General features: G+C 50.4%; 1 protein-coding gene across 1 annotated transcript; it reads right to left on the bottom strand.

Annotated features, from left to right (window-relative positions):
- Positions 1–1,409: 1,409 nt before the first annotated feature.
- Positions 1,410–26,115, bottom strand: NFKBID (NFKB inhibitor delta). Its single transcript, XM_044435261.1, has 12 exons — positions 26,094–26,115; positions 14,286–14,395; positions 13,349–13,382; positions 11,962–12,260; positions 8,906–9,117; positions 8,054–8,159; positions 6,485–6,631; positions 5,562–5,613; positions 5,289–5,434; positions 5,044–5,160; positions 2,179–2,343; positions 1,410–2,090 (listed from the first exon to the last, which is right to left on the bottom strand). Exons 1-12 carry the CDS (start codon positions 26,113–26,115, stop codon positions 2,022–2,024), a joined length of 1,479 nt encoding a protein of 492 aa, XP_044291196.1. The 3' UTR covers positions 1,410–2,021.

Here is a 26,115-nt window from a genome sequence, read left to right as displayed (position 1 = left end):
GACATCTCTAGTTGTTGCAAGGAAGAAGCCAGGTGACAGCAGATCCTGCCATATTTTATGACAGGAAAAGTGGAACCTGCCCAAATTCTCCCGAATGTTTTTTTTTTACTTTAAAGAAAGCCCCAGAATAGACTGATTGGGCCTGGCCACTTGAGGAAGGTGAAGAGGAAAGCCAAACCAGCCGACTCTAAAAGGAATTTGGAGAAGTGGGTAGCACTTGTGGGTTGGGGTAGAGAGGATAGAAGAAAGAGGAAGGGGAAATGGGTTTCCCACTTGGTGGGGATATAGCTTCCTTGGGTGGAAGGAAGCCAGTGCAGTCATAAAGAAGGGAGGAGAGACTGCTTTCCTGGCATTCAGCCAGACTGTTCTGGAGACACATGGTGCTCCAAATTAAGCCAGGGAGCTGGCTACAGGTTTCTGGGCACAGATGCTGTGAGAAGGTGCAACGCAGGCTGGATTCTCTTGGAGGGAAATCCCCCCACTTGATCAGGGTTCATCCCTGCCCCCTAGAAGGCCACCCATCTTGCTCGACGGGTTCTCAGGAGCATAGCAAGGCAGCCCTGAAACTGTGTGTGTGATTTGCTTCAGGTTATCTGGGGCAGAATAAAGCGCTCTGCTGGATCTGTCTCCTGAGAGGTTTCTTTTCCCTCAAAGGGCAACGTTCTCGGCTACAAAGTGGTACCAGTTTAACTGGCATAGCATCCCTCTCCCTGCAAAGAATCCTGGGATGTGTAGTTTGGGGTAGGTGTGGAGACTTCTGCTGGACATGCTTAATCCCACAAACAGAACAACAGTTCCCAGGATTCTCCAAGGAAGAGGAAACACAAATTCAACCTGCTAGGTTTGTAGGCTGGACTTGCATTGAAGAGGGAAGACCACTGACTGTGGTTTGGAGAAACGGATCCTACGTTCTCCAGGAACTAGTCCCAGTGGGAGGTTCCCCCTTTCATGCAGTTCTTTAAAAAAGATACAAGAGTCCTCTTAGGATCTGGGTGGATCCCTTAAGGGGTGGATCAAGAGAGGGGTGGGCTAAGGCAGCCTTTGTCAACCTGGTGTGCTCCAGTTACATTGGACTACAACATCCATGATTCCTAGATGGCCTGGACAACAGGTCTTCTGGTGGAGAATTACAGGCTGTGTAATTCAACACATCTGTAGCATGCCAGGATGGCAAATGCTGGCCTGAAGAGAAACTCAAGCTGCAACGCTATACCCATTTACAAGGAAGTAAGTCCCATTGACCACAACAGGCCTTGCTTTCAAGTAGACACGTAGAGCGTTGTGTGGGCTGTTTTGCTTGAGTAATGCTCTGATGATGCCAGTCCCAAGCTAAATGATCCAAATTTTCTACGAACCAATATGATTCAAAGCACAATTCATTTCATAGAAATGATACATGTAGTGGAGGGAGGGATGGGGAGGGGAGGGGATGAGTCTGGCCAGCTGCCACAGAGAAAAAGCATGCCAAGAGGAGTACACTGAGCACCAGCGTGGGAAGGCGCTGGGAGAAAGACCCTTGTGCTCAGTTCCTGGGTGATTTCCTTGCTGATGAGAGAGAGGCGGATGCTGCTCTCTGGTGGGGGAGAGAGCATCTCATTGGTAGCCAGCCTCCAGGTATTTTGGACTCTAATTCTGCTGGCCCAAGGAACTGCAGCCCACGGCCTCGTATCATGGGGATGGTACTCTAGGGCATCCCGAGAATACCAGAGACCGAGCCCCTGGTGCATTAGTTCCCAAGCTGGGCTTTGAAGGGGCTGATGATGGAGAGAGAGAAAGACACCTCCACATCAGTCATTCCTGTGTTCCCCACCGACCTGGAGTTGATTTTCAGGAGCTCAAGCAAGGAAGCAGCCAGGTGAGTACCCCACCCCCCTCCATACAATAAGTTAGTTAAATACAGCCAAGACGGGGATTTCCTGGAAAACACCAACAAGGAAGGCATCCACATGTTTTCACTCTCTGGGCAGCCAAAAAGGGGTTCTGTTGGTCCCGGTCCAGGAGCATCTGCCACAAGAGGGCTGTCAGGGCAGGGAAGGCAGATGATGAATCAGGGAAGGACCAGTGCGGCGACTCCTCAGCAGCAGACGCAGCTGGAGAGAAGAGGGGAGGCAACATCTGGTCAGAACTGCAGGGCTACTCCATGCCCCTCCTCGGTCCACCTCCCGGGCCCCAGCTCACCTGCTCTGTGGCTGTCCCCGGAGCCAACAGGTGAACTGGCTGCTCGTTCTCCAGGTTCCGGGCACTGGGGTCAGCCCCATGCTGCAGCAGCAGGCGCACGATCTGCTCCTGATGGGGGTGCCCGTGCAGCCCGGCTGCCATGTGCAACGCTGTATTCCCATGAGCCTGTGGAGAGAGATTTTCTCTGGTCAGCTACACGAAAGGTAAGGCAAAACCTCTCCTCAAGTCTTGCAGGACGGCATCCTGGAGAAGCAGCTGCACACATGGGCATGTCTGCAGCGGGCTGGCTTAGCAGCTGGTTTCTCCTTCCAAGCTGAGGCTCAGCATTATGCAGAGGTCAAGTGGACAGCCTGCGGGAACCTCACCTGCCTCTCAGGAGGTGGCTCTCAGGGCCAGCCATCTCCAACGTGGGACCCTCTAGATGCTTAGGCTCCTAACTCCCAGGATTCCTGACCATTGGCCTTGTTAACAGGGGGTGACAGGAGCTGAAGTGGGCTGCAGGTTGGGAAAGGCTGTTCAAGACTCTGAGGGTTGGGACATGCGATGCTCTCTTTTGCTATCTGCTCAAAAAAAAAAAAAAAAAGTGTCTCTAAAGTTGCTATTTGTATTTGAAGGGGCCCTGGCCTTGGTGGGCCCATTTGGGAGCCTTGGGGGGGGGGGGCCAACTGGAAATGCCAGGAGGACTGGGAATAGCTGCCAGATCTGAGGTTCTGGGGTCACAGGCAACCCAGTCCTTTCACCCGGAGATGCCGAGGAACAATGCTAAATCCTTCTGAGTGCGAAACAGGGTTTCTTCCTGCACAAAGTTAGCATTCCTCATGCTAGAAACAATCATTTCAGAGAAGTCACGGAGTGCAGCAGCTGCGCCTTAGTTTTTCCTCTGCTGTGCAGATCCTGTGACTAGAAGAAAAGGGATGGTGGAAGGCACCTCGAACTAGAAAAGTGGGTAGTTACTAGAGCCTTGAGCTGGTGCTACAAACCTGGGGGCTTGGGAGGGGCACAGGCCTAGCTTCTAGGCAAGGCCAAGAACTACTTCCCAGGTTACATATACACTGAGAGTGCAGAGCCTCAGGTCTGGAAGCCAAAGCTTGCTCACTTGGGGTCCCAAACTGGACCTCTGGGCTTCCTTTGGTGGCCATGCTCTCTTCTCCAACCCCATTCCTTTCTTCTAGCCTTTCATGTTTTGGGAATCTCTCTGCTTTTTTCTACCCCCACCCCATTCCAAAAGATGAAGTACCTTCAGTTATTAACAGTGATCACTTTAAGGTAAATTATACTGAAATTCCGAGGGATTGGGGCCCCATCCCATTCAACCGCAGCCTTGCCAACCCTGGGAAGGGGTCTTCAAGCACTTTTTCAAAATATTGAAAACGGTTCAATATCCCTGTAATAGTCCAAGGGTGGAGACTCCGAGGCACACCAGACATGCTTAGACTGCAACATCCATCAGGTCCAGCAAGCATGGGATGATGGGAACAGTGGTCCAGCAATCTCTGAAAGGCCACATGTTCCCCATCCATATTAGGGAAAATCTTAAAATGTGGATTCATTTGAATGAGTTTAAAAAATCCAGAGCATGTACAATAAGCAACTGTAATTATACACAGAAGATTAGTTTTTGGAGGATATCAGAGTCCCTGGTTGCAGAAGAATACAAATATCCTCCCTCCCAACCCTTCCCTTGTTGCTGGATAAACTGAGTTTTGGCCAGCAATCCCCAGGCAGAGTTGCCAGCAGAATCCCAATTCTCTTCCTTGCTAATTACTAAATGCTTCCAGGGTTCTTGCCAAGATGTGTTCATTCTGGCTCTGGGACTGTTGATGGGCTCCTATTGGATAATACCCGTGTCATCACTGCCACCAGCAGACACAAGCCTTCTCCGCATCCTTTTTTTACTTGTTTTGGAAAGAGCGGGGGCTTCCAGATAGGCCGCTCCTAGCACGGGGCAGCCATTTCATCTCCCCTCTTTCATGTTTCCCTTTTGCTTTTTGTGCAAAAGGAGAAAGGAAGTACTGGGAAAACCGAGAAGGGTTGCAAACTGATGATAGCATCCTGACAATGCCTCCTCCTCCTCCTCAATACAATTCCATGAATGAAGGGGAGCCGTTGTACAAGCAAAGCTTCATCTGGAAGAACGCAGAGCCTGCTATTTTGCCTGTGCAATTGTGCAGCCTTTTAAGAGAGGGGTGGGGGAAAGTACAACGGTGCCATCTGCCTTTCAGCAGTGCTTCCAGCTCCACGCATAATACAAAATTAAAAATTAAAGCTCTTGCAGATAGAGGGGACATAGAGCTGGGCAGAAAACCACTGCTACCACTCTGTTGCGAAGACAGCGCCCCCACCCTCTCCACCACAAACCTTCCTTTGCTAAATGGCTGCATGTCAGGCTGCTGCAGAGGTTTTTTTTTACATTTCCCTTGCAGCTCAAAAGACAAGCGGTCTTAGCATGGAGAAGCTGCCCGCCCATGATCAGCCTCCAGCAGCTGCTCAGGTCACCCTACGCGCAGTGCCGGCTCCACGGTTTTGTGGGCCTGAGAGCACCCTGCCCTCGGGGAGCTGCCAGCTGCCCTCGCTCCTCCTCCCTTTTCTCGCCTGTGGCAAGTGGGTGAGAAGAAGCATGAGGAGCCCGCTGCCACCACTGCTGTTATCTGGGCAGAGCAAGGGTCGGGCGGGCCAGCAATGGCCAGGAGGGGAGCGACGGCAGGGCACTTGTGTGGTGGTCCCTGCTTTTGTGTGGGCTTTGTGCAAGCATCTGTCCTTGACACTGGTCCTGATGCAACTCCAGACATCGCATTTAGATAGGAATCTGGCTGGCCCCACCTTGGCTAGCAGCACCCCACTGTGGGAGGAGATCTAAAAGCATACCTTCATATTTACGAAGTTCTGGAGCTCTTGTCCAGGCAGCCGGAGGAGAAACTCGATCAAAGGCAGGTTTGCGGCTTGGACGGCTAAGTGCAGGATGGTTTTGCTGCTCTTCAGGTCCTAGAAAAGGTGAGCGGCATGCAGGGGAAATGTCAGGCTGCAGCCACGAGGTGCCCTGTGTAGGATCCACGGGCTGATGGACTTTGGGGGGAAGGGAAGGAGGCCCTCAGCACAGCTTGCCCACCTACCTGGCTCTTGTAGTCAGCTCTGAGCTGCAGGAGCAGTCGAATGCAGAGCAGCAAGCTCTGCAGGCGGTGCTGGAACAATGGCTCCAGGCCCTCTGCCTGGAGGGCAGTGTTGTGAGCAATGACGGCACAGTGCAGGGGAGTCAGCCCTGGAGGGACGGCATGGAGTGGGGTGTCAGTGCTGCATGGCCCATACACGCCGCATGGCCCTTCGCCCTCCATGCATGCACCACCCCAGGAGATCTGTGGGAAGACAGACCTCTCCTGGCTTCCTACCTTCAAAATTTCTGGCTTCCACATTGACAGGGTTGTTGGTTAACAAGACAGCCTGGAAGAGAAAGAAATTAATGGCTTTGTTTCACAAGAGCGGTTGGCACACCTTTCCAGACCAAAATCTATCCAGGCACTGCAGTCAGCACCTGAGGCTTTTCTCCAAGAATTACCTCCAGGGGAGGCTTGGTTGGTGGCAACAAAGGCGTAGGTCTTCTCAGTGGTGGCACCTTGGATTATGGATCCAATTCCCACTGAGGCCTGCCTGGCACCAGCTCTTTCCCTTGCCAGGTTAAGAGCGCCCTCTGCACTGCGGCATTTCATGGCATTTGGGAGGTTTATATCTGCACTGGTCTAGTCAGATGTTTTAAGTCCTCATATGATTTAGAACACAATGCTAGTTCATTTTTTCCTATTAATTGGTACCCTTTAAAAAACATACTTGAACTGTTTTTTATCGTATTTTATGTCTTCTTGTTAACCACCCAGAGAACTTGGGCCACTGGGTGGTATATAAATGGAATTAACAATCCTGGGAACAGTAGTACATCCCAGCATGCCTTCCCAAGGGGGCAGCCATGCTTTTCCACTGCAGCAATAAACATCTTGCCACGTCAGAGGGAGATGCCGAAAAGGGGTGGTGGTTTCCTGTCCCGGAAAGCTTGGGCTAAATAAACAGATGGCACAGCCTTTCCCAGTATGTTGACCTCATGTGCGGGACTATAACACCTTTCATCCCCAGCCAGCATGGTCAATGGCCTAGAATATGCTGCTCTTTCTGGCAGTAGCTCTCCAGGGACTAATGCAGGAGAGCCACCTGCTACTTTGTCCATTTCAACCAGTGCCGCGCCCCCCCCCCGAGAGTGTCTCCCAAATTGAAATCAGGGTCCCCACCCCTGCTCTGTGGGAAAGGAGGCAGCCACACTCACCTCAATGACACTGGGCAGCCCATAGGTGGCGCCAAGGTGCAACACAGTCTGGCCCTTCTGGTCAACAGCATTGACATCCGCCCCCAGTAGGATCAGGTCTTTCACAATGTTGGCCTGATTTGCTGCGGCTGCCACCAGCAGTGGAGTCTAGGCACAGAGGAGAAGGGCCATGAGTGGGGAGTGGGTGGCTCTTTGCAGCCGCCTAGGGCAGCAGTCCTAGGGGGTGGCAGTGGATGGAAGGAACTCCTTGTCATCAGGTATGGTGAAGATAAGGGCGGGCAACTTTTCAACTGCCTCAGCTGGCTGCATCTTTCAGCAGCAGCCTATTAGGGCAGAATTATCATCTGGTGGTGGTGTCGGTACCCATCGTTTGTTCCTGTGACGGCACCAGGGGCATATGTAGCTTACTTGGCTTCTCCATCTGGCCTGCAACCTGGCTCCCCTTACCATGACTCCATAGAGGCTGGTGGTTCCAATGCCAATGTGCGGTGTACCCACTCTGGCTTTTAGTTCAACTGTCTGTGGGGCAGAACCTCATCCCAAAATGGCCCAGCACCATGGATAGTTCCTTCACAGTTCAGACAGAAAGCTGGAGTGGCTACGTCATCCTACCACCCTGGGCCTACCAGCATCTCCTCCCCTCCTTTGCAATATTCCACCTCCACTTCCATCGACCTGCCTGTGGTGTGCCAGGCAGCCTGCTACCGTTCCATGCTGAGAGCTGAGATAAGGAAGGCCCTTTCGCAGCACATAACTTGGAAGCAAAGCAATTTGCCGAGGAAGAAACGGAGCACCCTTTTCTGCCTGGGCAGCTCAGTGCAGCATCTCTGAGGAGGGAAGCTCTGACAGCATCCGTACAGAAATCTCAATCCTACCACACCTCCATGAAACAAGGAGGCTTGAAAAAGGTCCTTTTCCCCCAAGCCCAATTCCTGCAAGGTTCAGCTCCTGACAGCTCCTGGTGGGGCTGGGAAAAGTTCCTGGCTGAGACTATGGGCAACCATGGAGACCTTCAAATAAAGACACCACACAATATGGATTTTGGATTCTTCCTTGTTTCAGATTGCAGTATAGCACCAGAGGCAGCTTGCTGCTTGTGTGGGAGGGGCAGCAACTTCTGGATTGTAAAATTATGGGTGCCCGTTTGTGTCTGTTTGTGAAAGAGAGCATTCCCCACTTTTCTGCTTTGCACCAATGGTGTTGCCTTGAGTTATTTTCTTTAGGCCAAAAGCATTGTTGCTGCACCAAAAAAAAAAAAAAAAAAAGGGGGGGGGGGAGATCCCAAGGGGTGCTTCTGTGTTGCTCTGCAGATCTTTCCCCAGCCAATCATCTGCTTTGCAGGCCTGATCTCAAGATCAATTTGCCCTTTCTCCACAACAGGCTGTTGCAGCCATGGATGAATGTGATTCCTGCCCCACCAGTCCCAGCAGGCAGCAGCCACAGAACGTTCCATGATGCAGGGCACGTCCCGGGTGATGGGAGAGACACTTTTTGCGGCCAGAAGAACTTGAGATGCATCCGGCATCCTTTGTGAAAGAAGGATGGCGCCCACCTGAGCCATGACCTCACCTTCCCCCTGTGCTCTTTGACATCCAGCTGCCCACAGTCTCGTAGCGTCTCAGCAGCAGCGTAAGCCAGTGGGCGGTGTCCCTGAGCCACAAGCAGATGGAGGAGCCTGAAGAGGAGGAGCTTGGAATAGTTAAAACCCAGAAAGCAACATGTGGCTACCCACCTCCCATGCTAACTCACCTTCCCACCACCTTTCACAGGCCCCTGTCACTGGCCTGGGTCCCTCAACCCGAGAACCCATCATGCATTTGCCTCTGGGGCTGTGCCATCCTTGTCTAGACCTTCACCCTTCCCACTCCTCCTTTCCCTAGCAGAATGCTCACTTGTCCTACTTTACAGAAGGCACTCCTCTGTCTGAAGGGCTGTTCAATTCAAGTCCAGTTTAAAGAGAAAAAGTTAGGTCCAGTTTTAGCCATACTTAAGAGCAGGTTCATTGGAATCAACAAGACCCAAGTTCAACTGGGGTCCAACCCAAAGTATAGAAAGAAGAAGGAAGAGGGTGTGCTCATGGTTAGCTGCTGGTCAGAAGACCAAGCAGAGAGCCACAGAGGCCCCTGGTCCCAGCCACTCAAACGATGGGCAGATGAATGGCATTCTTTCGAAATCCTAATAGCTGCTTCTAAACTTTGCATCTATGCATATAGATTAGCTACTGTGGCCTATATTATGAGTGCAAACATTGAGAGGGGTCTTGGTAGCAATAATGAGAGAAAGGATGAGGTGCAACAGCAGCTGGTGACAAAGGTGGAGAGAAGGTGAGTTTCTTGAAGAAGAGGGAAGGTGCCATTGAAGGTGCCCTGCCCGAGTGCCTTCTGAAACCTGGAGCTGACGCTGCCTCGGTCGCATACTCACATGTCTCCGTCCTCATCCTGCTGTAGCAGGTGAGCCAGATCCATGTTCTGGATCCGCGCCCGAGCCTGGGCCAGTTCCCCGGGATCCACCTCCAGAGATGCGGCTTGGTAATTTCCAGAGGGAAGGAGGCAAAGGTTGCTCTGTTCCTGTCCTGGCCAATGGCCTCCAGAGGAGGGATAGAGGTTCAAGGCCTGGGCCTCAGTGGCTGCCTTCTGAGAGGGGAAAATACACAGCTGAGAGGCATCGAAACAGGGGCATTCTCCCCTCTCCAAGATGCATGTTCTTCTGGGCCTGCCCTGCAATAGCTCACCCAGCATCATCCCTGTTTGCTACCCTGCCATCTTTCCTGTGATTGGCCTCAAGGAAAAGAGCCCACACCAAATATTGCATATTCTAGACCAGGGGCACCGAACCTCTCTCAGCCTGTGGACCATTTGGAGCAACTCTCGGTGGTGATGTTCTGGCGATGTGTGGGGTCAGAGGAAATGGTGGTGGTGGTGGTGGTGGTGGTGGGCGGGGGGGAGGGGGTAAGATGAAAGAGGTAGAGCTAAAATTCCGAACATGCTGCTTATTTTGGCCTCAAGTTCTTACTGACACTAACTAAGCCTTTGGAGAAAATTTTAAACTTTTATAATGGAGGGAAAATGGCACAAAGGTTTGGAAAGCTCTTGGGTTGGTGGTTGGGTGAAAGGGATGGGGATAGGAGGAGAGTGTGGCCTTCTGGGGAATTTCAGAGGACTGGATTTGGCCACTGGTACTAAGGTTCCGCACCCCTGTGCCACACTCAATAAGAATGATGGTAATTCTGGCTCACTGTTGCAAGAAAGCACAAAGCAGCTTCCTAGGATTCAAAAACTCTGACACAATGACAGTTCAGACAACCCGTGTTCACACTCGGGAGTTAGGTATAGATTGAATATGTATTACTGTTGAAATCTGTGTTATTGTGTTGTCTGAACCCAGGTGTAGTAACAAACCATGGGGAACAATCATGGTGCACAACCAGAAAACACATCCTGGATTCTTTTCATGTCTAGTTTGTTACCAATAAGCCACCTAGGTTCAGACAAGAAGAAGATCCACATTTCAACAATAAGCCATGGTTGAATGACAACCCACACTCTACCCAGCTCCAGCCCTTCAGTGTGGTGGGCTGTCATCTTGTTCAACCTCATGCAAAGCCTCTCGAAGCACAGCTGAGTCGAAGCAAGTGTCTCAAGTGACAAAATGGCCCCAACAGAGTCACAAGCCAAAATCTGCTGTGAACCCAGAGCATCACCAAGAAACATTCCACAAGCAAAAACAGAGAAGCAGCTGACTTCTGCAGGCAGCACATCCCACCCTCTCAGTGCCATTCACTGCTAAAAATGCCCCTTCCTTGGTATTTTATGGGGAAAAATGCACAAAGATGGACTGGCTGGCTATGAACGGGCTGTTATTCAAATCGCTCACAAGGGCCCCCAGACCACTCAATGTCACGGTGGTTTGGATCAGTGCAAGCCATTTAAACCCATGTGTTTGTGTGGGGAAGAGATGACTTTTTAATTTCTCATAATGTCCTGGAGATCTGCTACATCAGGGCAATGCAGCTAATTAAAATGGAAGGCAGCTTGCACAAGCCCAGCTGCCCATTGCCTGGGACCCAAAACTGGGTCCAAGTAATTTGCCCCAGCACTAACCCCAGACCTGACAAACATGTGCTTGCTAGCCTAACACATAGAATTAGGATCTAAGCAGGAGAAGGGCCATTCATCTCTTGCTCGCCAGCAACTGCAATCGACCAGGCATGTGGGAAGGAAGATTCCATAACCTGCCTCCTAATTTGGATAGGCTCCTGGAAGGACATTACAGAATGCGGCAGTGAGATTAGATCATAGCACTGCATCTACATGGTCTGATTTCAGAACAGTGCTCCTGGAGCCATTTCGTTATGCCATGGAGTAGCTTGAGCATCGCCCAAATGGTTGGAGGCTGCTAGGCACAGCTGTGGGGATGCAGTGGGGGCCTGAATCATAAAATGGCTCCTGAAGTTTATGCCGGAAGGGCTGAGGCCTGGTCCTTCCCAGATGGGCCCACGGCCAGCCCACTATCCCAGGTCTTTTAGTGGGGTGATGTGCTCTCCAAAAGACTATCTGAAGGGATCCCCCTTCGGAAAAGTTATCCTGTCTGAGTCTGCTTTAAGCATAAAGAACGCAAGGAACTGCTGCAGATCCCAGTTTGCACCTGGCCAGCAGGCACTCAGGTCTTCCACACTGCACTGAGCTGCTCTGTACTGCTATTCAAATAATGATAATTATTTCTTGATTTGCATCTGTATCTATAAAGACAGGGTAGGCAAAGAGTAGGCAACGATCCTCCAGGCACCAGTTTACCTCCAGACACTTTTCTTGGCACCTACGAAGGTACCAAGAATGCATATTATTTAATTAATGAATGCATGCATGCATGCATTCATTGATTCAATTAATTAATCAATCTTTTAATTAAAGCATTTCCTTGCCAGCAGCTAGGATTGCTGTGAAATAGGTTTCCGTTGGTGCTGAAAACTGTGGGGTAAAAGGTGTTGGGAACGTTGAGGCTCAGACCCCACCTGTGTCTTGTACTCACCCTTTCCCTCAGGCAGCCATTTTGTGCTGGTGCCTGGGAAAGTTTTCTCAAATGCCACCTGGGCTTGTGACCTGGAAAGGTTGTCTGTCCCAGCTTTAATCCCAGAAAATATTATGCAAATCATTGTCTTCTCTTTTTTGTCCTCCTTTCATCTTCTTTTCAGCAATTCCTAAGTGGCCAACCTAACCATATGAATATCCCAGATATATTACACCATCAGAGCTGCCTCCAAAGAATCTCTTGCAAAATGTTCTGTAGAGAAGTCCCCAGTTGAGAAGTTGTAGTTGGAAGAGTTTCCTCAAACATTTCCATGGATTCTCTGGGATTGGCACATTCCTTTCAAAACTCAGTTGAAAACTGTAGTATGGATACATCTCTACTTTGAGTCCCTTCCAAGGCCATGGAGCTACACACACACACACACACACACACACACAAACCAGTTTTACCTCATACTCCACCACTGGTGCCATCTTGGAACTGTATGCTTCCTCTGTAGGCCCAGGTCCTGAAGCCCCATAAACGCCTGCTTCCAAAGGTGAGAATGGGTCCATCATGTCATACTGAACCTCTGGAGGCTGGAGGAGGAAGTCCTTGGTGGTGTCCAGACAGTTGTAGGAATAGTCCACGGGGAAAGCTGCTTGGCTTGAGGGGTCTGGCTGCCAGGTGGGAAAGGTAGTGATGGGGTACTCTGGAGCTGCTGTCTGTCCTGGAATAGGTCCCCCTCCTTCTGGTCCTCCAGGGGGTTCTAGGAAGAAGGACTCAGCTAAGCAAAGATAAAAGGAGGCACAGAATAGTTGTTCTAACTAGTCAGCCTTCTTGTATGATAGAGAGGTGCGGAATTCACAGGTGGGATGGCCAAGGATGCATCTGCCATGTACGAAAGGAATCAAAACTCTGTCCTACAACTGGGGCCAAGACAAGCAGGATTCCTTAAACTTATGGATCATGCCAACTGAGTACGGCTGCATCTACTTTTGCATCATGTCCCTGCCGCTCCCCGACTTTTGCTAGTCATGGGGTGGAGCAAGAAGCTATGCCAGAGACTGAAGCTCCATCTCTTAACCACCAGGCAATTGTATTAGGCCACTCCTCCCATCCTATGAGATCATCACAGGCACTTCCCACACAATTTCCAGCATGGGTCCACAATGCTAAAACTGGGAACTTTATCTCTTTTCATCTGGCTCGCTAGTAGCATGACTCATGGTCAAGCATTATGGAACCTGAAGTTCAGGGCATCTGGAGGGCACCAGATTAGAGAAGGCTGTCCAAAAGGAAATAGGCCTGGCACCCACAGGTGGGAAGGGTGGGCCAGATATACCTGCACCTGCCTGGCCTCACGAGCTGTGCAGGAAGGAAGGAAACAAGCCCTGGTGCTACTCAGGGAGGCTGGTGACTCCCATGCCAAGTGGGTTCCTCATCTTCTTTGAAGGCAGATTTTCAGCTATGTAGGAGCTATCCATGGTGCTCCACCTCAGTCCCACAGATAGGATCACCTTTATGGCACACCATGGATAGCTCCTACAAAACTGAACAGGCGGGCTGCAATGGACCAAGAATACCTGACGCAGGTGTGACCAGCCTCCCCAGGTGCTGCTGGCATTGGGTTCCACGCAACCATGGAAGAACTGAGATGTGATCCCAGCATCCACAGTGGCACCCTCTCTTTCTCTTTGCCTCAAAGCAAAGAACAACTTCTGGTTGTGTCTGAGAACATTCCTCTCCCACCTTCAGAAATGAACGTCAGGAAGCTCATTGGAAGGAAAAGAGCAAGGAGAGCTTTCTCAGCTGGAGTGAAGAGACGTGCCTCCCAGAATGACCATAACCACTCACCTGGCTGGTTGGCTTCTAGAGCTCCTGGGGAGATCTGGGCAGGAGGAGAAGAGAAGACCAGAGGGTCAGTTATGGTGGCAAGCCTGAATGGATCTGGACAAGGTTGCCTGCAGTGCTACACTGTTGCCTGCTTTGATCCCAAATGCCCATTCTTATGTTTTCCAAGTTGCATGAATGCAGCCCAAGGACTCCCCACACAGCTAGCCCCGACGGCACCCCGAAGTTTGTGGAACTCATGCTAGTGCCAGTTCTGGCCAGAATTTGTTGACTCTTGGCTCAGCACTTCAGCCTCCAACACTGAAACCAGTGGTCAGGCAATTCAGGAGAGATAAAGGGACTACAACTCTCATCAGCCCTGACCATTGGCCCTGCTGGCTGGGCTGATGTGAGCAATCATTAGGGGTGAGGAAAACAGTTTTGTCAGTTTCTGTTTTTCTCAGTTTTTCATTTTTCCAGTCTTAAGTTTGGTTTGCCCCATTTACTGAGAATTTTCCCAGTCTTAGAACTGGGGGTGGGGGTGGGAGGAGGTGTTCCCCTAATGCATGCATATTTGTTCACAATTTTGGCTAATGTACACACTGTGTGCAAGCACTTTTCTTAATCTAGTGCACTTTTAATGCTCCTTCCACTCACCTGTGCATTTTCACATACAGTTTTCTCTAATGAATAAACCCCTGTACTCCCTTTTTCAACAGAGCGCTTCACTGCCAAAGACGGAGTCTTTCCCAGCCCTACCTGAAGATGCCAGGAACTGAACCTGGGATCTTTTGAGTAACCAGCATACACTCTGCTTCCACCAAGTTGAGGCCCTTCCCTCAAAAGGCTCTTCTGCCAAGATCCCATAGCTGGGTTTTTGGAGCAAAATTAAAGCTACCGACTGTTGGGGGTTGTGGTGGGGAGAGGGGATGACCAAAACTGGTTTTGGCATGTGACTCACCAAGGGTCCAGTGCTGTGGCCTAGGACAGACTGCTGTTGCCGTTTTTGTTCCAGTAATTTCCGCACGGTCTGTGGTGGTAAGCTGCTGCGTGGCACTTTACAACCTGCAACTAAAGAGAGCGAAAGGGGTTATTGTTACGATAGCCAATTGGGAGGGCAACCTGCGCCTGGAGTCCTTGGGGTTTGTGATCAGCCTTTCTGAAGAGCATGTGGTATAGTCCTCCCATGAAATTGTGGCACCTCAGAATCTCAGGATGCAAGTGGTGCCCCTGGAAACTTCCCTGAGCACCAAAAGGTAGCATGTCATGTACAGGTGAAGCATCTTTTCTTTCATGCCTGAGCTTCCTTGCAAAGGCGACCAACAGGAAGGTTACATAATTTTGATTCAGAAATATATGAGAGTCTGGATTTCCAAAATGTGCAAACTGTATCCAAGCACATGCCAAAAAAGAGATGGAATGGAATGTGCTCCCTAGAGAGATCTGCCTGGCGCCGTCATTATATGCTTTTTGGCACCAGATCAAGACCTTTTTATCTGACCAATATTTTAAAGCTAATTAATTTTATTGGTATATTTATTCATTTAATTTATTTTAACCATGTCATTGTATACTCAGTCGTGGTGTAGCCAATTTATTTTGTTTAGGATTTATAATATATTGTAAGCTGTCCAGAGACGACAGCAATGGATGGCCTATAAATTTCATTCATAAATGAATGAATGAATGAATGAATGAATGAATGATTTTGTACCAAACAGAACTGATTTCGGCAGTTGTGGGTATTATCAAGCATATATGTATTTGTTTATTATTGTCAGTATGAGGCGGAGGTTGGATTGGATGCTCCTAGCATCCCTTTCAACTTAGCAATTACATTGGTCTCATTCTGCTCCCACTTCCCATTGGGAGAGATGTGGGTGAAGAAGCTCCACTTCCAAGCTACCTGGAATCTTACTTGGACTCACTTGGGCTTCTGGGGTTTACTGGGCATGGCTTGCACCCTTTGAAGCCAAACTTTGCATCCTTGGGGGCTAACAGGATAATTCTCCCCTTTAAAAAACGAATGCTACATTGCTCGGGATCTTGAATGTCACTGCCCTGCCCTTCCAGGTTCTGCATTTGCAGAGAGCAGTGGCTGAACAGGAATGCCTGAGTCTGTTCTTTCAGCATGGGAGCTGCTTGTCTGAAATGGAAGTTTCAGTGGCTTGGGGAAACAGGACTCACACAAGATGAGCTACTGCAGCAATTTCCCCCAACCTATTCCATTAAATTCCAACTCCCATAGTCCAATGCATCAGGAGAGCACCACTTTCCCTAGGATACTTACTGCATTCCCTTAATGTTGTCACATGCTTCCTGCTTCCCTATGCAGGAAGACACTGTGGTTGTCGTTCTACATGGGCCAAATTATACCTGAGGTTAATTGCAAAGTAACCTTCACTGAATTGTTGAGTTTGGGTTGAGTGCGGGTTGTCATTGAACCATGGATTGTTGTTGAAATGTGAGTGGCATCTGAAACCAGCTGGATTAACAGACGTGTGTGCGTGCGTGTGCGTATGGCATTGTTAACAACTATGAACTGGATAACCTATGAGCAGAACCCTTGGTTTCTTGTTGGATTTCCATTTGTCGTTTCAGTTGGGTTCAGACAACATGACAACCCACGTTTCAACAATAACCCATGGGTTCAAAGACAATCCAGACTCAACCCATGGTCAGCTCTTGAGTGTGGGTTATTTTGTTGTCTAAGCCCACTCTTTCTCTCCCCCAGCCCCACCCCCAACCATGATCCATAAAAACGCTTCTGTAAAGCTTCCATTTGCATTTCAAAGGAATTCACATTCCACTGGGAACATCCCTTAGGACTGCCAATTATGAATCACCAGAAACAAAGAGGATACTGCACTGATTTGCATACACTAATTTGTGTACGTGTAGATGCAGGCATGGCAATGATGACATTTCCAACAGAAATACAGGGCACTTCACCATACCGCAGGTGACTGTGACCAGGGGACTTGCCTGCCTTTCCAGGTGCTAGGAGTAGATGGGCAACCACTATTTTGCTTCTTTAGCTTTAAACTGGAAATGACCAACCTTCAAATAGAAGACAGCTGAAACAGAGGACTATCAGGCAGAGGACTACCCCATCCCCTGAAATGCAATGCAAAGACCAGCTTTGGAGAGGCAATTTCACTTGGGACATGCAAGTTAATTAGAGCCACAGAATCAGCCTCACATCACTGTTGAGAACCCCTTGAAGAAACACCAGTCACTAGTCAATCAGATCTAAGAAGGATGTGGAAAAATTAGGAAGGGTCCAGAGGAGAAGAACAAAACTGATCAAGGGTCTGGAAACACTGCCCTATGAGGAGAGACTGAGAGAACTGGGCATGTTCAGCCTTGAGAAGAGAAGGCTGAGCGGGGACATGACATCTCTCTATAAGGACCTCAAAGGATGTCACAAAGAGGAAGGTCAAGATCTCTTCTCACTGATATCAGAGTGCAGGACATGGAAAAATCAAGCCAAGTTGCGACAACCCAGGTTCAGGCTAGATATCAGGAAAAACTTCCTCACTGTCAGAGCAATACAACAGTGGAACCAGCTGCTTGGAGAGGTCGTGGGCTTTCCCACACTGGAGAAATTCAGGGCAAAACTGGACCATCCTGAGTGGGATGGTATAAACTGGTGTCCTGCAGCAGCAGGGGGTTGGGCCCGATGGCCTTCATGGCCCCTTCCAACTCTACTCTTCTGTGATTCGATGACCTCAGACTGCTATCAGCAATCTGTGTACAGAAAGAAGACTCGACCTGCACTTTCAACAGTGTGTTCTACTCTGCAGGCCAACTGGAACAGCCAGCTTAGATCCCTGACCCTCCAGGAATGGAGGTGCAGAGTTTACCCTGCCTCACACTGCGAGGCCTCTTAGCAGAGAAATAATGGCACACTGCTTGTGAATCATGCTGTGCCCTCACGCTGGCCTTCCGCCTCCGTCACCTGTGGTTTTCCTTCTCAACCTACAAGGGATGTTTTCCAGAGCAGGCGGTGCCTAAATGCAGATGCTGCGGGGTTTTTCTTTTCTTGCTTTCTCTTCAAAGCCATCCTGGCACAGTGTGAGGAGGGCGGGGAAGAACAGCACGCCAGCTCAGAGCATCACACTGTGGTTGCCTGGGCTGCCTGTCTCGAAACACGAAGCGGCTGAGCCATTGCTTCCATGATGGAAGTCATGACAGTCTGTCCGGAGGAAGCAAGGTGAAAGGAAAACTCAGCCGACACAGGCCAGGCGGTCACATCGCTCTTCTTGGTTTAGGTTCTTATCCAGATCCTGTGACCCAAAGCCACTAAGTTCAGGGTGATTTCGCATTACCTGTGCGTGTGTAAGTAACCTTGAGGGCAGAAGGTTGGCTGCAGTTGAGGTCAAATGGCTGTGAGTCCTGCTTTACAGCCCCAGACTTCGGCGCTCAGAGCGGTTAGTGGTCAGGGTGCTGGACTGGGCCTTGGGAGATGGGGGTTCTAATCCCCAGTTGGTCATAAAGTTTGCCAAGTGTCTTTGGGGCAGCCACTGACTCTTGCCCTAACCCACCTTACAGGGTTGTTGTGAGAGTGAAATGGGGAGCAGAAACACCATGTAAGCTGCCTTGGGTTCCCTGCAGGAGCAAAAAGGAAAAAAAGGGGACTATAAATGTAATAATGTTTGAAAGGCTTTCAAGGGTTTTCCTTAACCTTAATCTTAAGGAAAACCATTGTGTGTCAATGGCTGTTAATACCTAGACAGGAGACGGAATAGGCAGGCAGACAGATCCCCTCATCGCAATCTTCTCCAACATGGTGAGAAGTATTTTATTAGTTTAATTTCTACACCGCCCATTAGCCATAATGGCTCAAGGGGTGGTTAACAAAGTCATAAATATCAAACAACATATACAATAAAAGCAATACTATTAAACAAAACACACATGATGTTCACATTTTCCCCTCTCTCTATAAATCAGCATATGTGAATTTGACACAGCTTCCTGTCCTCTTTTTTGGTGATGCACTTCCTCTTTCTGGGAGGTGTGCAAGTCCACGAGTGCCACGAGTGCAGTGGGTCCCCCCAGGGCTTGTGCCATCGGCAATGGCACAATGGTGCCGAAACCTGACACGCACTCTCGCACACAAGATCCATGTGTGAAAACGCCACCATGTGACAAGTTTTGACACCATGTGTGTGTTGCACAGGCCCAGAGTCCAGAGTGTCAGCAAGGCCATCTCAAACCAGCTTGCCTTCAGTTCTACCGTCCCATGTGCAGAGGCTGCCTGCTGATGGGCCAGCACCCCCCCCCCTTGCTCTGAGACAATGGGAGAGCTGTTTCCTTTGCTGAGAAAACAGGCCAGGCCACGTGGCAGATGCACCTGTGGTCCTTCCAAGAGAAGATCAGCTGCTGGGCTCAGTACGAGAAGCTGCTGCCCCTCGGCACCTGCTGCCAGAGGCCACTGCTTCCCCCTGCGTAATGGTAGGGCCAGGCCTGAGTTTCAGCCAAGCCCCCAGGAGACATCAGGCGGTGCTAGAGAGGCAGCCCTGTGTCGCAGTCCTCCGTCAAGCTCACAGATCTACTCCTCCCCTTCCTGGTGGTGAGAAGGGCAGCCCATCCCTGGCCTTGCCCACCCTCAGACCCAAGTGGTGACACAAGGCACTGAGCTTGATGTTGCCCCTGCTGCGCTCAAAGTGCTTGCACTGCGGAAGACACTTTGCCTACTCTCCTGGTGCAGCCGGCCCCAGGCTGCTGCCTGATTTGATGGGGTGGCCACGTGTCCTCTGGCACAGAGGACAGTCCTCTGTTTGAAGGCCCGACCTGCACAGCTGCAGTTTAAAGATGCAGAGCCTTAAGAGCTCTTGTCCATCTTCACTTAGCAGCACCGTGGCAGGCTCAGCAGGTCAGCACACAGACACCTGGGAAGCCTTCTGCATTCTGTCCCCTTGCTCCATGGCCTGGCCACCTCTGGTTATCCACACTATCGTACATGCACATGGATTGATACGCCAGCCCTCATGAAAATCCCACAAGGCATTCTACCAGGATATCAAGTGGGTGATGTTCAGGTAATGTTCAGGTGTGTGAGCAGGAAGTATTGTAAAGTGATGGCAACAGGAATCATAAACCAGGAGCTCAGGCAGCATGGCCCAGGCTCCTGAACTGCAGCAGGTGAAGGTGGCACTGGCTAGAGCAGCACCAACCTTAGAATGGCCAGGTAGGGGATCATGGTTCATAAAACAGCCCATGTCAGGTGATGAGGGTCACCAATCAGGGCCTGACTAGAGCTGTACAACTGCTGGTCCAGCACAGGTGTCTTAGTCTGTGCCACTTGCCTGCTTGATCTGAAACCTGACCACCAGCCCACCTTGGCTATCTGTTTTGCCTCTGGGCTTTGGCCTGGGGCAAACTGGACCTGCATGTGCAGCCTGTGGGACTGGCATGTGGCCTGGTGGTAAGGTTTGCAGAGAGACAGCGCAGCACTGGATTCAGGAACGCCTGTCCCACTTTTACCATGGCCATTTTATTTATTATTAGCTGTATCTCCTGCCTTTTTTCTTTACAAGGAACTCAGAATGGCTTACATCATTCTCCTCCTTCTCTTAATCTTATCCCCCCAACAACAACCTTGTGAAGTAGGCTGGACTGAGTCTGTTCCTGGCTCACAGTCACCCAGTGGGCTGCATGGCCGAGCGGGACTAGCACCCCATTCGCCTGAGTCCCAGTCCCGTGCTCTTAGCCACTACACCACATGGCTCTCGTCCTGGCGGTGGCACCATGGGTCAGTTCGAACATGGAGGTCATCACTTGAATGTCTTTGACCTGTGCCTCATTCATTCAGCTAGAACATTTGTATCACTGCAAACACCACACCTTTACCTGAAGTCAGTGCCCATACAGACACCCTTGGCTCAATAGCTAATTTATGCATGTTGTTAGTTGCGAAGTCATGTCCGACCCATCGCGACCCCATGGACAACATCCCTCCAGGCCTTCCTGTCCACCATCCCCTGGAGTCCATCTAAGCTCACACCGACTGCTTCAGTGACTCCATCCAGCCACCTCATCCTCTGCCACCCCCTTCTTCTTTTGCCATCAAATGTATGCGAACAGCAGAATTTAGGAATGGAGTGGATTTTGTTACTCCACACAGGCAAGGAGAACCATTTTTGAATACTCCTTTTGCTTGTGTGATTCCCTGCATGAAGAAAACTAACACGAAGGTCAGAAGAAAGAAAACATGTCTCGCTGGGCCAGTTGTCTAACTGCAGGGAGATGGATTACATAGCAGAGTGTTCGAGACATGAGATTCCTCCTCCTGCCGTCCTACGTATGACAGCCCATTCAGCCACCTCAGTTTGCCGCCTGCATACATCCAGCAAGCTGCAAAACCTCAAGGGGAAGATAATCAGGTGGCGAGAAATTAAAGTGAAGCATTTGCATGTACAAGCCAGAATCCTGTTCTCAATTTTGAAATGTTGAGCTGAATAATTGGATAAGGCTTAAGTGTGTGTAGGATTAAAGGCTAAATTAATTTTAAGATGCAGTGGAGCCTACTTACCAAGATGACTTTAAAAAAGAAGAAGTGGAAAATTTAAGATAAATCCTGTTCGCAACAAGAACTATTAGCCCATTTTTGGTGGTCATAGTCAAAGGGTCTACTTTTGTGGTAAGGAAGATGGTACCGAGGGAGGGCCTTCTCAGTTGTGGCACCCAGACTGCAGAATTTTCTGCATACAGCAGTGGTGTTGAACCTCCTTGAGCCCCAGGTCCAAATTCTACAGCCTGAGAGAAGCTCTCAGGCTGGGTGGGGCAAAGGCAAAGAGGGCAGGGCCTGAACACCCAGTACTTTGTAGCTGAAAGGCGCAATCCAATGGTCTTTTTATTGCAATCTCGCGGTCTCATCTGGGAAGGACATTTTGGCATCTCAGCATGGGGCTCCCTCCAATCTCCATGCTTAAACTCCAAACACCTACCCCACCCCATCACAGACAAACCAGAAAGAGCCATGGAAGCTGCCCCACCACCTCCAGTCTCAACTGGACCTTGGAGGGAGAAGGGGCATGCCAAGGGACAGGCAGGGGAAGAAGCTGGGCCTTCAGAGTCAAGCTGTTTCCAGTCGGTACCCCAACCATCTTCCTTCCATTTTGTTGGCCCTAAATCTGGATGGCTGAAAAGGTCACCTGGATAACACCCAGGATGCACGGCCAGCAGGGACAGAGATGGCTGCCACAACTCCTTGCCCCTTGCACTGGATGCTTGTAAGCCTGCAAGTTTGGAGCCTCACAGGCATCAGATCGCACCCTACAATTCTTACTGCTTTCAGCTAAGCCCTAGAGGCACTGCAGCCCTTCAGAACCTGGACTAACCACGCCAAGGCTGGGAAATCAAATGACTGGCAGCTGGGGACAGAGTGGGGCGGGAGAAGGGGGCAGGGCCATTGGGGAGCCCTGCCTGGATGGCCAGATTTGGTCCCAAATGCCTGCAGTTCCACAGTCTTGTTTAGAGGCATTTTCTTGTCTGTTTTGGTGCTCACTTAAAACTGTTTGGAAGAGCATCTTGACAGGCGGGGGAGGGAGTTGGGTTGTTTTTCTGATTTGGGTAGTATTTGTCTGCTAATCTAGGTTTCAACATGCTCTTTATTTCTTATCTTTATGGAACAGATACGTTTTTAACTGATATATTTCCCTTGATGTTGCTATGTTTTAGCGAAACAATACTTTGCCTATTCATGTTAGCTGCCTTGAGCACTATTATTTATTTATATTTATACCCTGCCTTTTTTCCTTCTCAGGAACTCAAGGCAGTTTACATAATTCTCTTCTCCCAATCTTATCTTCACAACAACAACAACCCTGTGAGATGGGTTGGGCTGAGAGTTTGCGAATGCCCCAAAGTCACCCAGTGATTTCCATGGCTGAGCGGTGTTTAAGGATAGGCTGGACATGCACAAGGTAGGCATGTTATGAGTGGAGCCGGCTGGAGCTGGGGGGGGGGGGTCAGACTAGATGGCCCAGGAGACCCCTTCTAACTCACTCTATGCCTGAGTCCCAGTCTTGCACTCTTAACCAATACACCATACTGGCTCTGTCTTTAATGGGTATGTGGGAAATAATAGAAATACATGTATTGGTTTCATCTGGATTTCACAATGTAGTGTGTTTAGTGCCTGCTTAAAAAACTGAATAATAGTATTCTAGATCTGTCTGCTATCTCATAAACTAGGAGTGGGCAACTGCTACAGGATATCTCCGCCTACACCTCCCAGGAGCCCTAGTCAGCCTAGCCAATGGCTAGGGATAATAGGATTTGTAGTTCAAAATATATGGAACACTGGAAGTGGCCTGCCCTGGAGTACCAGTGATAGCTGCACGGACGAATGTGCAGAGGCTGTGCAGCTCTGGGCCACCTCGCTTCCTCTTAGAAGCGGTGGAAAATGCTACTGGAGATGGAGAGCATGGCTGCCACATCTTCAGCCCGACCCATTCCTGCAACTCTGGGGCCCAACAGTGACCTCTCTCTTTCTCCAGTCCTTACACTGCTGGTCGGTCAAGAGGCCAAAGCAACAGAGACTCTTTTAAATTACAAATACTGCTTGTGAGGTTTCTATACTCAGGCAGGGACCAAGGAGCAATGGGCTGGCTCTGTTATCTTGCAGATCTAAAGGCATTACAGATCCTTCCCTGCTCCCACAAGGTTGTCCTCCAGATGACCACAGCCTTTTAATTCAGGAGGAATTAAACAGGCTCCACACACAAGCATCGAGCATCGTCCAATCAGTGATCATCTCCACTGCCGTGAATGGCCCCTCTTGCCACACTCAAATGCACACAAGGTCAGGTGGACAAAAAGGGGGCTTCATCTGTCAGGGGTAAAACCTGCCCCTTGCTGATCAGAACACAGTGCCAGGCTGCAGCACTTCAAAAAGGTTGTAACTTAAAAACAAAAGTTAAAAATCCCCTCCGTGTAACTATCTTCCTGTTAATAGGAAACTACCAAATCTGATGTAACTTTTTCCTGGGGTGCCCTCTTTCTAAACTTCCTGGATGTGTTGGGGGGTGGGTGGCATTCAGAACAGCCCAGGATCCCATCAGGGGTCTTCCTCTCTGGTTCACCAGCAAGGCTGGGAGGTGCTGAGGGCAGGGCTGTTTCAGTGGTGGTCCCACACCTTTGGAATGCCAGGAAGACACACATGGCCTCGTCACTGCTGGCTTCAAACAGACAAACTTTTATTCCAGTTGGCATTTGGTAGTTAAAAATCATGGTTAATTATAATCTGAATGCCCATGTTTTGGTAACAATGTAAGTGCGTTAAGGTCAATAATAAAGTGGAGGCAACGGATCCTGAGCAGTGGCTTTAAATCACCCTTGAAATAAACCCACAAGCAAACAATTCCCGATCTCCATTTCAAAGCAGTATAATCTGTACTACTGCAGGTTTCTGTAACTGCTCAGAAAAAATCTGTATATACCTATTGTAAAGCAGAATGGAGAAGGAGTTCTTAAACTTTCTTAACTTTCTGCAAGAAAAGAACTAGCACGCCAAGACAAACACACGCACACACCGGATTCCGTCCGTGCTGCGCTAACTTTCTAAGCGCAGGCCAATCCGCGCCGAGCATCATCACTCAGGGGCCAGCAGCCGCTCAGCCCAGCTCCTGCAAGCAGAAGTCTTCTCGCGGGGGCGGCGGAATCACCCCTAGGGAGCCAGGATCTCCCCCGTGAGCCGAGGGGCTTTCTCGGGGAAGCCAGTGGGCGCGGGGATTCCTCGGCTCCGCCGGTCGTGCCCTTTGCCCACTTGTCTGGCTAGGAAGGAGCGCGGCAGAAATACACAAACACGTACATGGCCTGCGCCAGGCGCGGCCAAGCGTGGTCCGCCCACGCGCCGCCTCGCGCAGAGTGGAATCCCCAAAGGCGCGTCACTGGGAAACCCCAGCGCTTCCTCTCTTCTTTGAAGAGGCGGCCAGGCGGTTGGAATCTATTTTCCGGCCGGGGAGACATCATGGGGGGTTGGCCCCCGCACGCCGCGTGGGGTCCACCATGCTCGGGACCCTGGCGCTGCCAAAGCAGGCAGAACGCAGGCGTCCTGGCTCTTCTCCCGCCCAAGGTGCCCCTGAAAGAGTCAGGACGCACCGCCTTCCTCACCCCCCTTCCCCCCGCAAAGCACGTCGTTCATGGTGCAGCCCTCTTCCTCTGCAGCCGAACCAGCCCCCCTTGGGGACAGCCTGGGCGCCGCGCCCCGTTGCTGGGAAAGGGCGCTGCCGCTCAGATGGCCACCGGATTAGAAAATGAGGCACCTGTTCTTAAGTGCGGCAGGCCAGAGGAGGTGGCTCCTTTTCGACAACCCCACGATCTGCCGGCGCGTTTCTCCAATCCGAGCGCGGGGAACTGGTTTGTGGGGTGGGCGCCTTTAATGAAAACCAAGTATCCCCACCGCCCGATTCCTGCCGCTCTCCCGCTACCCTCATCCCCAGGGGCCGGAAGGCGTGCCTTAGGCTAATTCGAGCACTGAAAAGCGTCACTACACCGAACGGGGGCAAAGGAGGGGACCAGATGCCCCTCGCATTGCGAGGCTTCTTCTCTGATTCTTTACAGTCTGAAAGCGAAGAAAACTCGCTTTGCAGATGGGGACAGTGCCACCGAAATTGCAGTGATCGATTATCAATCCCAGTGGGTGTTCCAAGCAGATCAGTCTTCCTACAGCAGGCTTTTTGTGTCTATGCCGAGAAACTGGACATCAGCATTACCCCTGGCTCATATGCTTTAGACTTCAGCACCCATACTCCCCAGCCAGAATAGCCTATGGCCAGGAATGCTGGGAGCTATGGCCCCCAATATCTGGGGGGCATCAGGGCAGTGGAAGGCTGCCTTAGATCCTAATGGCGGGTGCAGTTTCCTGGTCTAAGGCGGATTTCTGTGCAATGGTATTGCCCACATCACTGCGAGTTCCCTTCGGGTGTGTTAGGGGGACGGTGCGAGGTGGGGCAGGTGGCACACGAGGAATTGCAGCTTCCTGTTCGGAGGGCTGGAGTCAAAGCAAATCAACAAGGTTAACCGTGCATCCCATGCACAACCGCTTGCAAGTATCCCTCCTGTGTAGGGTTGTGTGCAGTTGGGTTTCCCCATCATTTATTGCTGGGCCAGGGAGGAAAAATTCATTACTTACTAATTTGCTTTGCGTCAGGCTGCTATTAATGGTAGAGGAACAGGGCCATGTTTTTAAAGCAACCTTGTAGGAAGTTCTTCCTTGCATACCTAATTTCAGCACATAATCGTCCTCTTAGGAGGCCAAGGGTAACTCTAGGACAGGACAGATGAAATCCTAACTGATCCAAAGGCATTAGATTAATACGCAGACTGCCACCAGGCCAAACCCTGAAATCCATCTCCATTCCACAAAATCTTCCCTTAGGGAAGAGAACATATTTCGTGGCCTGCCTGTAGTCCATTAATTACTAAATGATGCAAAACCCATCTCAAGAAGGTGTCCAACTGGGATTGCTGCCTCTTCTTTCTGGCAGCACTCCTGTGCCCTTTAACAGCTGCAGAATGGACAGAAACTAACAAAAGCTCAGGCCCATGCCAGGAAAACCTCCATCGGTTGAGTACCTGCCTGTCAAGCAGCCATGAAGAATCAGGAGCAGCCCTGCAGTGGGGGAAAACGAGGCCACCCCACTTGCAGTCTTCAAGGGCTTCTCCTTTCCTTCTGCTCTCAGCTCCCCACCAGAATGTCTGACAAGCTGAGCCCCCACCCTGTCCCACAGAGTAGCTTCTGGGATCTCTCACTTACCTTTCTGCAGTTTCATTCCCAT

Source organism: Varanus komodoensis, unplaced genomic scaffold (assembly GCF_004798865.1).
Source record: "Varanus komodoensis strain SLA01 unplaced genomic scaffold, ASM479886v1 scaffold29_1, whole genome shotgun sequence".
Taxonomy (NCBI): Eukaryota; Metazoa; Chordata; class Lepidosauria; order Squamata; family Varanidae; genus Varanus; species Varanus komodoensis.
The sequence above is the reverse complement of the archived record's forward strand: the minus strand, read 5'-3'. Positions and strand labels throughout refer to the sequence as shown.

Excerpts from the sequence above, each read along its gene's own strand:
- NFKBID (XM_044435261.1), bottom strand. The coding sequence starts at position 26,115 with ATGGGAATGAAACTGCAGAAAG. Across the intron at positions 9,118-11,961 it reads CACCAGTGGTGGAGTATGAG|AAGGCAGCCACTGAGGCCCA; the intron begins GTAAAACTGGTT and ends TTCCCCTCTCAG. Across the intron at positions 2,091-2,178 it reads CGGGGACAGCCACAGAGCAG|CTGCGTCTGCTGCTGAGGAG; the intron begins GTGAGCTGGGGC and ends TCTTCTCTCCAG.